General features: G+C 36.1%; 1 protein-coding gene across 10 annotated transcripts in view; it reads right to left on the reverse strand.

The window, feature by feature from the left end:
* SMARCA1 (SWI/SNF related, matrix associated, actin dependent regulator of chromatin, subfamily a, member 1) overlaps positions 1–14222 on the reverse strand; it is a 76514-nt gene that overhangs the window by 27900 nt on the left and 34392 nt on the right. For all 10 annotated transcript variants that reach the window (NM_001133734.1, XM_024240351.3, XM_054544088.2 and 7 more), the window contains 4 exon segments: positions 6330–6443; positions 6702–6812; positions 11800–11919; positions 13710–13858. In NM_001133734.1, the coding sequence (NP_001127206.1) occupies positions 6330–6443; positions 6702–6812; positions 11800–11919; positions 13710–13858 (494 nt within the window).

A 14222-nucleotide genomic window follows, 5' to 3' on the forward strand; every position in this document is an offset into this window, starting at 1 on the left:
ACAGAAAATAGGTAATATACTCACATAAAATAAAATAAAACTGTTTATTCCCATGCAGACATCCCCATACTAAAAACTTCCCCTTTCAACTTCTAATAAAAGCAAAATCAGAATATTTTATAAAACCATTAGATTTTAGAATCCACTGCAATTTATTCTATATCCAGTGGTCATATTAATTAACATAGCAAAACAAGAATGACTTCATGAAAGCTATGTTTGCTATTTTAATTCTAGAAATTACTCAAATAGCTGCTAAAATGTTTAGAATTAGAAAAGGCTCAAAGTTTCTAAATTCCTATATCTCCTCCTGATATGGTTTGGCTGTGTCCCCACCCAAATTTCATCTTAAATTGTAGCTCCCACAATTCCCATGTGTCATGGGAAGGACCCAATGAGAGGTAATTGAATCACGGGGGCAGGTCTTTCCCATGCTGTTCTCGTGATAGTGAATAATTCTCATGAGATCTGATGGTGTTATAAAGAGGAATTCCCCTGCACAAGTTCTCTCTTCCCTTCTAACACGGAGGACGTGACTTGCTCCTCCTTGCCTTCCGCCATGATTGTGAGGCCCCCTAAGTCATGTGGAACTGTGAGTCAATTAAATCTCTTTTCTTTATAAATTACCCAGTCCCGGGTATGTCCTCATCAGCAGTGTGAAAACAGACTAATATACCTCCTATAAAAAAACCTTAATAGTCATCATTTTAATAAGACATACTTTTTTTTTTTTACCTCATGAGGTTCGTATCAGCATTAAGCTTCCTGGAATGATTTCAAAGTACTACATTATGAATTAAGCAGATAGGCCAGGCGCAGTGGCTCACACTTGTAATCCCAGCACTTTGGGAGGTCAAGGTGGGTGGATCACCTGAGGTCAGGAGTTCGAGACCAGCCTGGCCAACATGATGAAACCCCGTCTCTACTAAAAATATAAAAACTAGCCGGGCGTGGTAATGGGTACCTGTAATCCCAGCTACTCGGGAGGCTGAGGAAGGAGAATTGCTTGAACCCAGGAGATGGAGGTTACAGTGAGCTAACACAGTGCCACTGCACTCCAGCCTCGGCAAGAGAGTGAGACTCCGTCTCAAAAAAAAAAAAAAAAAAAAGAATTAAGCAGACAAATTACAGACCAATAGTACTGAACAGATACCCAGGAGGTATTTAAAGTCCTCATACTCTATGTCTCATTATGATCTCCATCAACACAATATATAAAAAGTTATCTTTCTAAAGTAAAAATCTCAATTATTATTTGGATTTCTACTCAGATGCTAAGGAATTTGTGATTAAGAAATGTATTCCATGAAGTAGTGAAAAACTTTTTTTGGCCTTGTTTCTTAGGAGGAGTTTAGCAAGCATTGCACAGGAAATATGGAGTACTGAATTAAATGTGACACCACACAAAATAAAAGCAGTAACCTGAAATCAGCTCACCATATTTTAGTTCTACCACTGAAAAAGTAGGTGGCCCACAATGACACATTACCAAAACTCACAAAGATTATGGAACTTCCTCCATTTGTCAAATGTTTATATTTGTCCCTAAAAAATTTTTATTGGGGATAAACATTAGAATGTTCTATAGCTTTCTTTAGCTTCAAATGTGGCAAAACTCATGCATTCCAGGTGTTAGACTCAATGGAACGTCCAGATATTCTGGATTTTTAATGCTGCAACTGAAATTTCAATTAAGTCATCCTCTTCCAATATAAAGGTTTTAGTGATCAAGTGACTGCATGCATTAAATAACAACTCCTTTAAGTCGAAAGAGCAATGAAGCCTTTGAATATGCCTAAGGTCAAAGCTTAGATAGCAGCAAGAACGGGCACATTATGTACTGCTGTCCACCAAGCGGTTAGGGCGAAACAAATACTTCTCTCACCTTCAAATAAAACAAAACTCTTTAACTCCAGATCTTATTATCAGCAATACTGCTGTGACCTTGTGCTGAATATGAGGGTGGGAAAGGGGGAGAAAAACAGAAAATAAAAATGCAAATAACCAGGAAATACAAGGAAACCACTCTCTACCAACTGCTTCAAAACTTGTGGGCCCTTCACTAGCCCCACTCCAAATCACAACAGAATAAGCCTTTGGAGACTCAACATAGATAAAATGTAACCATGAACCACAGTGCCCCCAGCTATGGGCATCACCTATCTCCACTTGGCTAACAATCCTTTAGGCAGAAAAGGGGGAAAGAGTCCCTTTTTGAGAATCTGTGTACACAGAATACCAGGTAACTCCACTAAAGCAATTTTGTTTTGTTCATTTGAGGATAAACTAGTGTTCTATTTACTCTGTGGCCCTGATGAGTTTTCTGAAGGTACAAGGGGGAAATAAAGCAATGCTAGTTATGCCTTGAGAAGATATGTCTAATGGTTACATATCACATCATCCTTAAAAGGGAGCTTTTTAAGATGATTAACATGCCCGCTGATTTGTCTATTCTCTGAACTCAAACAAAAAAACACCCAATTAAAGAACCCACCTTAGCTCAGGTCCATAGTTTCTAGTAAAGAATGGAAGAGACAAGGTCCAGAAAGAACCAATATCCAGAATGTATTCCTATTTGTCACGTAAATCCTCAGCTAAGCATGCATAAGGAGGATCAAGGCAAGTACCATAAAATCTAAAGTATAATAATAATAATAATAATAATAATAAAATAATAAAATAAAAATAAAAATAAATTTAAAAAAAAAGACAATACAGAAGCAATCTAGGATACGGCTGAAGAGAGCACAAGGCTAGGAGTAGAGTAGTAGGGGATTGGTTCTCCTTCCACCACCACCACCGCAGTCCAAGTCGCCACCATCTTCTCTCATTTTGATACTTCAACAGCCTCCTGGCTGGTTTCCCTGAATAAACCTGCCATTCTCTGCATCGCAGCCAAAGTGATCTTTTAAAAATGTAAATCCGGGCTGGGCATGGCGGCTCACACCTGTAATCCCAGCACTTTGGGAGGCCGAGGCAGGCAGATCAAGAGATCAAGAAATCCAGACCATCCTGGCCAACATAGTGAAACCCCATCTCTACTAAAAATACAAAAATTAGCTGGGCGTGGTGGCATGCGCCTATAGTCCCAGCTACTTGGGAGGCTGAGGCAGGAGAATCCCTTGAACCTGGGAGGCAGAGGTTGCAGTGAGCCAAGATCACGCCACTGCACTCCAGCCTGGTGACAAAGCGAGACACTGTCTCAAAAAAAAAAATGTAAATCTGATCATAATTTACCATTTATAAGTTGTATGACCCTGAGCAAATTATTCAGGGCAAACGACTCAACCTCTCTATGCTTGTTTCCTCATCTGTAAAATAAGGATGTAGTTCAAAGGCTGTTAGGAGGATAATGAGCTAACATTTATAAATAACTTGGAACAGTAAGTAACACATGTAAGGACTAAGTATCTGCTATTAGTATTACTTTACCACCCGCCCACCCACCTCCCTGCCTTAAAAACATCTCAGTGGGTTTCCTTTACTCTAAAGCTAAAGTTTGATCTCATTAATAAGACCTACAGAGCCCTCCATATGATTTGACTCTGCCCACTCACCAGCCTCATCTCAAGTCACCTTGTTTCTCACCAGTCCCTAACAACACTGGCTTTCTTACAGCTCCCAAAAGGAGCCATCCTCCTTCCCACCTCAAGACCTTTGCATATGAGGTGCCACCTGCCTCAGCTTTTCTCTCCCACACTTCACTTAGCTCATTCACATCTCTGGAAACTCAGCTTAAATGACACTTCCTTAGGGAACACTTCCCTGATCTCCCAGTCCACATGAGATACCTATATTATACTCCCTCATTAGCACCCCTTGTAAGCACAGAACCACACAAATGCCACCACCATTACGTTGTAGTATCTAATGCCTATCTCCTCTATTAGAATGTAAGCTCCATGAGATGAAAGACTTTGTCTTATTCACTGCTTTATCCCAAGTGCTTGGCCCAGTATCTGACACAGAGGATTGCTCAATAAATAGGTATTACACTTTAAAAAAAGGTCTTCCTTTTACTCTTTTTCCCTTTCCTCTTGCTTCTTTCAGGGAAGTGAGGAAGAGCAAACAATAAGGTGCAATAGCACGAATTCCATGCCATCTCCCCTCTCCCTATTCATCCCTTTCCTCTATTCTTATACCTCTCCTCCTCCCCTTCCTTTCTACCACCCTTCACAGCTGTCCCTTCATTCCTCCATCTTCTGAGGTTTCCTCTCTTCTCCACCTCCTTCCAGCTGGCCACCACCCAAAGAGTCACTGTAAGAGTTCACCCCTAACCACAAATTGCCTGTAATGAAAGGCATTGTTTATATTCAAACCAGACCCGTGGCCCGAATGCAGTGGTCACTGTAAATTATCATGGGGAACAAAATTTCAGTATGTCCAAAGAAGGAGCATAAAGTTATATCAGAGATGATTTTTTTAATTGTTGCTACTTGACTACCACTTGGCCCAACTCCCAAATGTCATGCCACACCATTGTAAACACAGTCCTTATTTAGGACTGCAGAAAGAAGCAGGGTTACATCACATGCCGAAAGAGCCCAGAATGTCTGAGTGGAACGAATAGAACATCTGAATACTGAGAAACTGGTTGTGAGACCAGGACCCATGGCAACCCTGTTAGTTCCATGATCTTGAACAAGGTCATTTAACCTCTCTGAACTTCAGTCTCCTCACCTATTAAATGGAGATGATAATAACACCTACTTCATGAGGTTGTTAGGAATCAACGACCTCAGCATGTGTTAAAGCACTTTGTAAATTATAAAATGTTCTATGCAAATATTTGATTTATTACTGAGGTCTAACATTTCAATTAATTCTCCTTTCAAGTCTCACTAACAACAGTTAATGAAAGTAACAGAAAATAATATTCTAAACCTAAAATTATTATAAACCTTAATGAGATGATATGTATTTGTTTACCTAACTACTTCATTATTAAACAATAATTATTGTTAATAATTATCATTAATTTTCCTACTTTTATTTTGCATTTGAACCTATAACTTACCTGTTTCTTCTGGTATATCACTGTTTTCACTTTCTTTGAAACTAGTTTTATGTCTTATGTGAATGTTCACCCTAGAGATCTACTCTAGTTCCAAAATATAATGAGTTAAGATATAAGTATCTTATATACATGGAGCTTTTCTAGGCACATTCCAGCTACTAATTAAAATAATGGGTCACAGTTCCAGTTGTGACAAAGGTTTACAAAATAAAATTTAAAACACAGCTGTTAATTCATAAAACAGAACACTTCATAAAATTAAAATAGTGTTAATATTATTTTATTTTATTTTATTTTTTATTATTTTATTTTATTTTATTTTTGAGACAGAGTCTCCCTCTGTCGCCCAGGCTGGAGTGCAGTGGCGCGATCTCAGCTCACTGCAACCTTCACCTCCCAGGATCAAGCGATTCTCCTGCCTCAGCCTCCCCGAGTAGCTGGGATTACAGGCACTTGCCACCGCACCCAGCTAATTTTTGTATTTTTAGTAGAGATGGGGTTTTGCCATGTTGGCAAGGCTGGTCTCATACTCCTGACCTCAAGTGATCCTTCTGCCTCGGCCTCGCAAAGTGCTGGGATTACAGGCATGAGCCACTACGCCCGGCCAGTATTTTATAATTTTTTAATATTAGTGATTATTATACCTTTAGTCATCTCTCTCCAATCACTAGGAAGTCAATTTCAACATACAGAAATTATCTGGTATGCTTATTCTCTCAATATGACAGATTCAGTGTGACAAATATTAAATTTCACTCATGAAAACTAGGATTCTATCTACCTATATAAATAAGAATTCCAAATACCAAAAGATCATTTTAAAATTGTATAATTCACTATCATGTTTATCATTATCTTTAACACCTAAGTGACTACAATCTACTAACCACCAGCAAGGCTTTCAGCAACATATAAGCAATAAAGACAGAAATACTATTTCTTGGACCTATTAAGGAAACGATCAAAAATTTCCTATCATATATTAACATTCGCTTTTAACTGCATACCTATTGTTCTCTCTACATATTCTTTAACTATTCAAACACTGGTATTATAAAAATAATGTTGTTATTACTATTTCGAAATATTGCATAATTCTTCATTAATCTCATTTAGTGATGACTGTACTGGTGATTCAGTGGTTAGATGTTTTACATCTAGTTAAACTTCCTCTTTGGTTTTAAAAACATCACTGTTGTGATTTGCTGTCACATTCTCTCAAATTAAAATGCAACATCTTCTAGTCTAGATTAACAGATTAAATTATTTTAAAGATTATATTATATTAATTTTAAAAAATTGAAAAAAATACCTTATAGCCTATTGTCTTCCGATAATAAAGAATTTCCTTTTCCAGGAGCTCAAATAAGCGTGGTGGGAAAAATTGAAAATCCTGAACATTTGGCTGTTTTGGAGGCCGTGGAGCCTATGAGAGGAAAATGTATTATATATACTTCTTTTCAGTACATGAAGTAAACTTACTTATCTTTTACTATTTCTGTTATATATGGAACAATAAATACAATAAAATCCATTTATATGGCTGGGCCAAATCAAATACTTTTTTGTACTGTTATATTTTAGAGACTATGATTTGGCAATGATACAAGTAAATCTGACCCATAGATCATGTTGCAAGAGAAATCTACTTTAGGACACAAAAACTGGCCTTGTACAGTTTTACCTTTGGAATCTTTGGCTCGCTGACACGCAAAGCCTCTCTAAAGTAGGCATCCACTGCGTAGTTTGCTTTGCGTTCTCGTTTAGGAGGTTCAATCCATTCCACCATGCCAAGCTATACACAACAAACAACAACAAGGGGTTTAATGACTCCAAACAGTTTTATCAAAATCAAGTACAACAAGGCTGCAGAAACATAAGAAAGCAAAAGCCATCAGGAAGAATCAAAACTTGCCTTATAAATCACAATTTACCTCCAAAGTTCCAAAACATAGTGGTACACCAAGTTTAGATGCAAAGACAGTTTTCTTTATTTTTATTTGAAAGTAGCTTTAAAAGTTAGTTCTTCCTTGGTGATTGAGAAGAATCTGTACAATCTGTTTTTTTTTGGTCAAATTAAATAAATAAAAGGTAGCTAATATAGACGAAAGAGTAACATTGACTGTGGTAACTGTAATACGTGTATGAATTAGAAACAGATGAAAGGGGTAAATAATAAATATCAACATGATAAGCATATATCCCTTCAAATCAAGAGAAATATTCAAATGAGACCTTTTGGAAACATAGGTATGGCAGAGTTGGAAAAGTTGGTAGAAACAGAAAGACCAGGATTCTGCTACTTCACTAGTTATATAACTTTGGGGAAATTATTTTTTTCCATCTGCAAAATGAGAATAATAATACCTACCTTGAGGATTACATATGATCATATATGTGAAAGCATTAAGTAAACTGCCAAGAGTTAAATGCAAGATATTATTAAACATCCAAAGTAGCATCAACCATGATTTGGCAGCATTACCAATTTTACCCTATTATCAGCTAGAAAATATAATTTAACAGTCAACAGACAAAACTGACACTACAATGTTCTGGAGTCTGAGAAATGGCTTCCTAAATCATATTTTTCTTTATTTCAGTCCTTAGCCTAGTATATTTACATAAAAGGGGGCATTAATCCACCATTAGTTGTCTCACTCTACTTGATCTAATCTAAGGGCTGAATTCCAACCTTGGCATCGTATTTTAAGAGTGGATAATAAACCAAGATAACCAGGACGGTTAGAGATCTACAAATTCTCACAGTGTCTAGAGAAGTAATGGCTAAAGACAGACACAATGGTGACATTCGCATATGAAAGTCTATCAAATAGAAAAGAACACAGTCCTTCGTTGATCCATAAGATTAAAATCAATGTGCAAAGTTAGAGAAAGTAGATGGCTACTCAATATAATTTAACTATTCATTAATTACCTACTGTATTATGTGCAAGTCAGTGTCAGGGATATACACATGAATAAAATAATCTCTTTCATCAAGGAACTTGTAACTCAAATAAAAAGTTTTCTGAGAACCAGAGAATATAAAACAGTGAAACAAACTACCCTGAAAGGGATAAGATTCCCAACACTACAGTGTTCAGAGGCTGCACATCTGTCTTGGATGCTAAAGATGAGATTTCTTAACTACAAGAAACTTAGCATAAATGACCTTCTAACTCTAGGAGCCTATGAGATATCGATATTATAATGAGATTATTAAGTAAAATGAGAAATTCCCACAGCAATGAAACAAATTTCGCTTTTCTTTCAGATGGATTAATGTGAAGCGACAGTAATGAAAGAGATATTTCATAAATAACCAATATTTTATATTTCTCAATTGGAGTAAAAATAAATTAATAATAATTTAAACCAACATTCTACAAGTGATGTATTTAGCTATTTAATCTATACTTGTTTGATGGTCTAGGCATTCAAATTTGAAACAAACATTAAAGGCCAATTCCTCAACTTTCAAAAAAAAGAATAAATCATACCAAATTATTTTACATAAGAGTACATTAATGCTAACTTATCTGGGTTAATTTATTCAGGATCACAGCCATCATGACTTAATTTACCAGGTATGGTTGTAAAAGTAATGCAACTGATTCAACAAACCATATACAAAAATCTACCTCAATGTATAATTTCCATGATTTATAAATGATATTCTTTCAAGTTTTCACTTCTCCTCAAAAGATAATTTAAACCTATTTTAAGAACCTATCTAGAAAACACAAGGAGGCAGAAATAAAATATAACCTCAGCTCAGAATATTCAGAAAAAAATGTGATTCTGGACACCACTGTTACTGTCAGACATTTAATTATAAAAATACAAGTCATCATAGTTATTAAAATTCCTTTTACGCATCATTACTTTGCTAAAATTAGAAGCACAAGGAAACCAGTTAGAGATAGACAAGTATTTTACTAATTTTTCTCTAAAAATGTGGATAAGAAGCTCCACTGGTATTTAGACTTCATTGTTTAAAATTTTTCCACTTTATAAAACACTCCTGTTACCCATAAGTTTGCAGGAATAATTGTAAAATTAATAAAACTTATATCACATAATGAGATCTCAAAAGCATATTAGAAAGGCAATTTCCACCCTGTGCAGATAGGCCATCACCTCCATCTCAGCAGGATAAAATATAAGCCGTCTAAGTGAAGATTAGAGATAGGACAACCTGACAAATACAAGTCAAGAAACTAAAAGCTATCAGAAGCAATAACAGAAACAAAGCATTATCAGCATACTAGCTACAATGCAAAACCAAAATGTCTCACCTCTCATTTTTCAGTAAAATAAGTACCTAAGAATGAGCTTTTTTATTTTAAGAAAATTCATTTCTGTCAGTTCAAAAATATAAAAGCTTTATAGAGCAATTTGAGCAACAAAATATATAAAGATAGAACTGGATTATAACTCAAAACATCCATGAGTCCATACTGATATAAATAAATAAATGAAGACACAAATAAATTGGGGAGAAGGGGTAGATCTTCCACACAGAAAAATATCAATTAATAAATACATATAGGTGGAATGAAGAAAATACAAAATTACCATTAGGCAAACACCACAATAATAACTACTGCAGGTAAGCTCCACCAGTACATGCTAAAATCAGTGAGTAAAAGTTTGAGAAAGATCTCCCCACAAGGTATTTATCAATTACAGAGGGAAAAATGGCAGACGATGTATTGGAAAGCCTGGATTACCAGGCAGAAGCCTGCCACAGGGGCGCTGCCCTGTGGAGTGACTCTACTAAGGCAATGCTGAGTGGAAATGTGAGGTTGGAACTCCTACAGAAAGTCCCCAACAAGGGCACTGCCTAGTGGAATTGGGGGTGTTGCAGGGACCCTAGAATTACAGAGCCACCAGCATCGAGCAACTCCTATCTGGAAAAGCTGCAGGCACCATACTCCAATTCATGAGAGCAGCCACGTGGGCTGTACCTAGCAAAGCCCTGGAGGTAGGGCTGCCCAAGGGCTCGGGACCCCATTTCTCACACTAGTGTGCCCAGGATAGGGGAAACAGAGTCAAGGGAGATCATTTTGGAGCTTTAATGCTGGGTTTTGGACTTGCATGGGGCTTGGTACCCCTCTCATTGGGCTGATTTCTCCCTTTCAGAATGGAAATGTTTACCCAATGCCTATATAACCATTGTATCTTAGAAATAAATATCTTGTTTTTGGTTTTATAGGCTCACAGCTGTAAGGAACTTGCATTGAGACTGAGATGAGACTTTGGACTTTTTAGCTGATGCTGGAACAAACTAAGACTTTTGGGGACCATTGGGATGGAATGATTATAATCTGCAATGCGAGAAGGACATGAGATTTGGGGGGCCAGGGGCAGAATGCTATAGTTTGGATATGTTTGTCCCCCAAATCTCACGTGGAAATTTGATCCCCACTGTTGGAGGTGGGGCCCAATAGGAAGTGTTTGGGTCATGAGGGCAGATCTCTCATGAAAGGCTTGGTGTAGTCCTCGAGGTAATGAGTGAGTTCTCTTAGTTCCTGACAGAGAGCCTATCATTTCCCTCCTCTCTCCGGTACTGTCTCTCTCTCTGTCTCTGCCATGTGGTCTCTGCACACACCAGCTCTCCTTTGCCTTCTGCCATAAGTGAAAGCAGGCTGAGCCCCTCACCAGAAGCAGATGCTGATGCCATGCTTCTCTTACAGCCTGTAGAACCATGAGCCAAATAAACCTCTTTTCTTTATAAACTACCAAGCCTCAGGTATCCCTTTACAGCAACACAAATGTGCAAAGACAGTAGATATACCAATTACCCTGATTTGATCATTACACATTGTATATATTTAACAAAATATCACTCTGTATCCCATAAATATGTACAATTAGTATGTGTCAACTAAAAATAAAAGGAAAAAATAATAAAGTCTATTTTTTAAAAAATGCACTGTGGGATACTAGATTAGATTCCCCTGGAATCTAACACCAGTTAATTAGATAATTAACCAATGTCCTTCTCCTGGCACAGGAAAGGACATTAGGAGAAAAACTGGTGTTAATTTCCCGGTTGTGATCATTATACTAACATGTAAATTGTTAATATTAGGGGAAGCTGAGTGAAGGATATAGGTTAGCTCTGTACTATTTTTACAACTATTTTGTAAGTCTAAAGTAATTTAAAAATAAAAAGTTTTAAAATCCCAGCCTTAATTTCAGTTTAAAAAACAAGATAAATAAAACCCCCATTTCTTCAAGAGACCACATGTAACAAAGTCCTTCTGCATTTAAGTAACTAAATGTTACTAATATTATTGTTCATATAGTTAACATTAAGTGTCAGGCATTATTCTAATAACTTTATGAGTATTAACTCATTTCATCATCAGAATCCCTCTATGATGTAACTATTATAACCTCCATTTGATAAGTGAGAAAACTGAGAATACCCAGAGTCACTTAATTAGTGACAAGAGTTGAGATTTCAGCTCCAGAATTCAGGAATTCAACCTCAATCCTACACTGCTTCTCAGTAACAAAAGTAGTACTAGCAGTAATAGTAGTAGCAGCAGCAGCAGCAGCAACAGCAAAAATGATGATCACGATGATGATGACGATGATGATAAACCAGTAAAATATATGAAAGATATACCTTGCATGAGATATTTAGACCTATATCAAATTTCACTCTAGAGCAGGGTATTACAATAGCTAAGTGCCAGTGTTATTTTATAATTGTTATGGGGAGAAATGCTCATTTGAGGGTCTAATGGTTGAGAGTAAAAAGTTACCTTCTGTTTTTCTCTATAATCTTCTCCTTCAAACTTGTATAAACTTTGTTCAATGTCCATTCTAAAATTTCTTAGAGAAGACTCTCCCATTTTTTGCAGGCGTTCATTCATCTCTGCAGTCTAAAGGTGAATACATTGAAATGAGAAAATTATCACTGAATTACTTGTAAAAGTCTGTGGATTCTCTACCTTTTTAATAGTCAGGTTTTGACATGAAATATCCAGTCTGCTAATTTACAAGGTATGAATGCAATGCTAACATCAAACCTGAAGTGCAAATTTTACTTGCCCAAGTATTTCAAATATTTAAATGGTGCTTCCCAAGTACTCTCACTTAGGCTTTCTTTAAAATCTTTTATCAGTGAAGTTGTAGCCACATTATAATTGCTCTTGCATAATTTAAATGGGACAAATAGCTAATGCTAAGAGAAAGGCAAAGATGGACTAAAAATACACATTTTGCATACTGGTATGAAACATATTAACACAAGATTATTCAAAATGCAGGTTATTACCTGAACTACAAAATTCTTCTGAAAAGCAAATTCAACCAGTTTACAAGATATGTAACAAACATAGTAAAATACACCATGGAGATGAAATCAGCAAAATCCACACTGTGATTAACTCAAAAGGCAAACCACCTAGTCTTTTCACCAAATAAATTACAAGGAATACAATACATGGCAGGAGAGGGGGCCTACAGATTTTAAAAGATAGAGATGAAATCTCAACCATGGCAATTTGTATTTTGATTTGCATTCTGATTTAAAAATGAAAAGAAAACTTTTTAAGTATAAATATTTATGAAACAATTGTAAATTTGAATACTAACTGGATATTTGGTGTTATTAAAGAATTATTGGGGTTTTTCAGGTGAGACAATGTTATAATGATTATCTCTAAAGAGTCCTTCTATTTTAGAAATACACAGTAAACTATTTACAGCTGAAGTATGTCTGAGATTTGCTTCAAAATAATCCAAGGAGGGGAAAAGATAACTGGGGATATAAACAGAACAGGACTGGTTGATGGTTGTTAGAAACAGGTGATAAGTACTTCGGGGCTCATTATACTACTCTGTCTACTTTTACTTATGTTTAAAATTATCCATAATTTGTGGAGAGGGGAAGGTGAACTAAACACAAAATTACAATATTCTGAAACAACTTATTATGCTTTAACAAATAGTGATTTAGCATTTCATGAAATGTTTTATAAAAGATTTTCAATTAACCAATGTATCAGTAGATGATTTCTAGTCCAGTGCAAAAAAAAAAAAAGATTATAAAAATACAGTCCTGGTCAGGCGTGGTGGCTCTTGCCTATAATCTGAGTGCTTTGGGAGGCAGAGGTGGGAGGCTCACTTGGGGCCAGAGGTTCAAGATCAGCCTGGGCAACACAGCAAGGCCCTGTCTCTAAAAAAGAAAATTAATTAGATGTGCATGTTCGTACATGCCTGTGGTCCCAGCTACTCGGGAGGCTGAGGTGGGAGGATCACTTGAGCCCAGGAGGTGGAGACTACAGTGAGTTATGATTGCACCACTGCACTCCAGCCTGGGTGACAGAGCAAAACCCTGTCTCTTAAAAAAAAAAAAAAAGAAAAAAAAAGCATTCCTTATACATGTGATTAAACACAAAATTTACTTGGCTTTTATAGTATTTTCAATAAAGCATTAGATATAATGTCACTCAATTTTAAACTCTGGTTCTTAGTCTTTCTCACCAAAAAAAAGTTTTAAAGCCTTAATCTACCCCTGGAAATAGATCTACAAGTTGTTGGAGAGAATATGAGCTATCTGAAACATGTAGATAACGTAGATAAACATGTACAATGAAAATATAAGTATGCTGATGTATGTTGATATTAAAACAATTCAGCATGAAAATAAAATGCTATTTTAACTAACCTTCTTTTCCCCTCTTTCCAGAATAGTTGTAATGTCTTCATCTGTCAACTCACTCTCTTTAGAAGCAAAAACATGGGTGGCTCCATGCCGTATCATTTGTAACATTTCCTCTTTTGCCAGCTTGTTAGACTGTTGGTCAATGAGTCTTCCTAATGATAAAAATTGAAATTGTACATATTCAATCAATCATACTCCAAAGAAGGCATAATCATTCTAATCAGACATTACCACATTTAACCATACATAAAGCTTTAAAGAACAAAAAATTAGTGAGCATTAAGGTTATTTGTTTAATGAACAACCCTACAAGTTTTTCTTCTAGCATACTTTCTATTTCTATATGAATTCCCTTCTGTAAAACTCAGTTAAAACCCAGAAGGACAGAAACTTTTTTTCATGTTCAAACTCTGTTTTCAGATCAAACTTCTCTATATGAAAAGGTACCCTCTCATATGTTTTCAAAAAATTAAAAGTCGCCATTTTATCTGCTAAATAATCTCAGGTACTTCAAAA

The sequence above is a fragment of the Pongo abelii genome, chromosome X (assembly GCF_028885655.2).
Source record: "Pongo abelii isolate AG06213 chromosome X, NHGRI_mPonAbe1-v2.0_pri, whole genome shotgun sequence".
NCBI lineage: Eukaryota > Metazoa > Chordata > Mammalia > Primates > Hominidae > Pongo > Pongo abelii.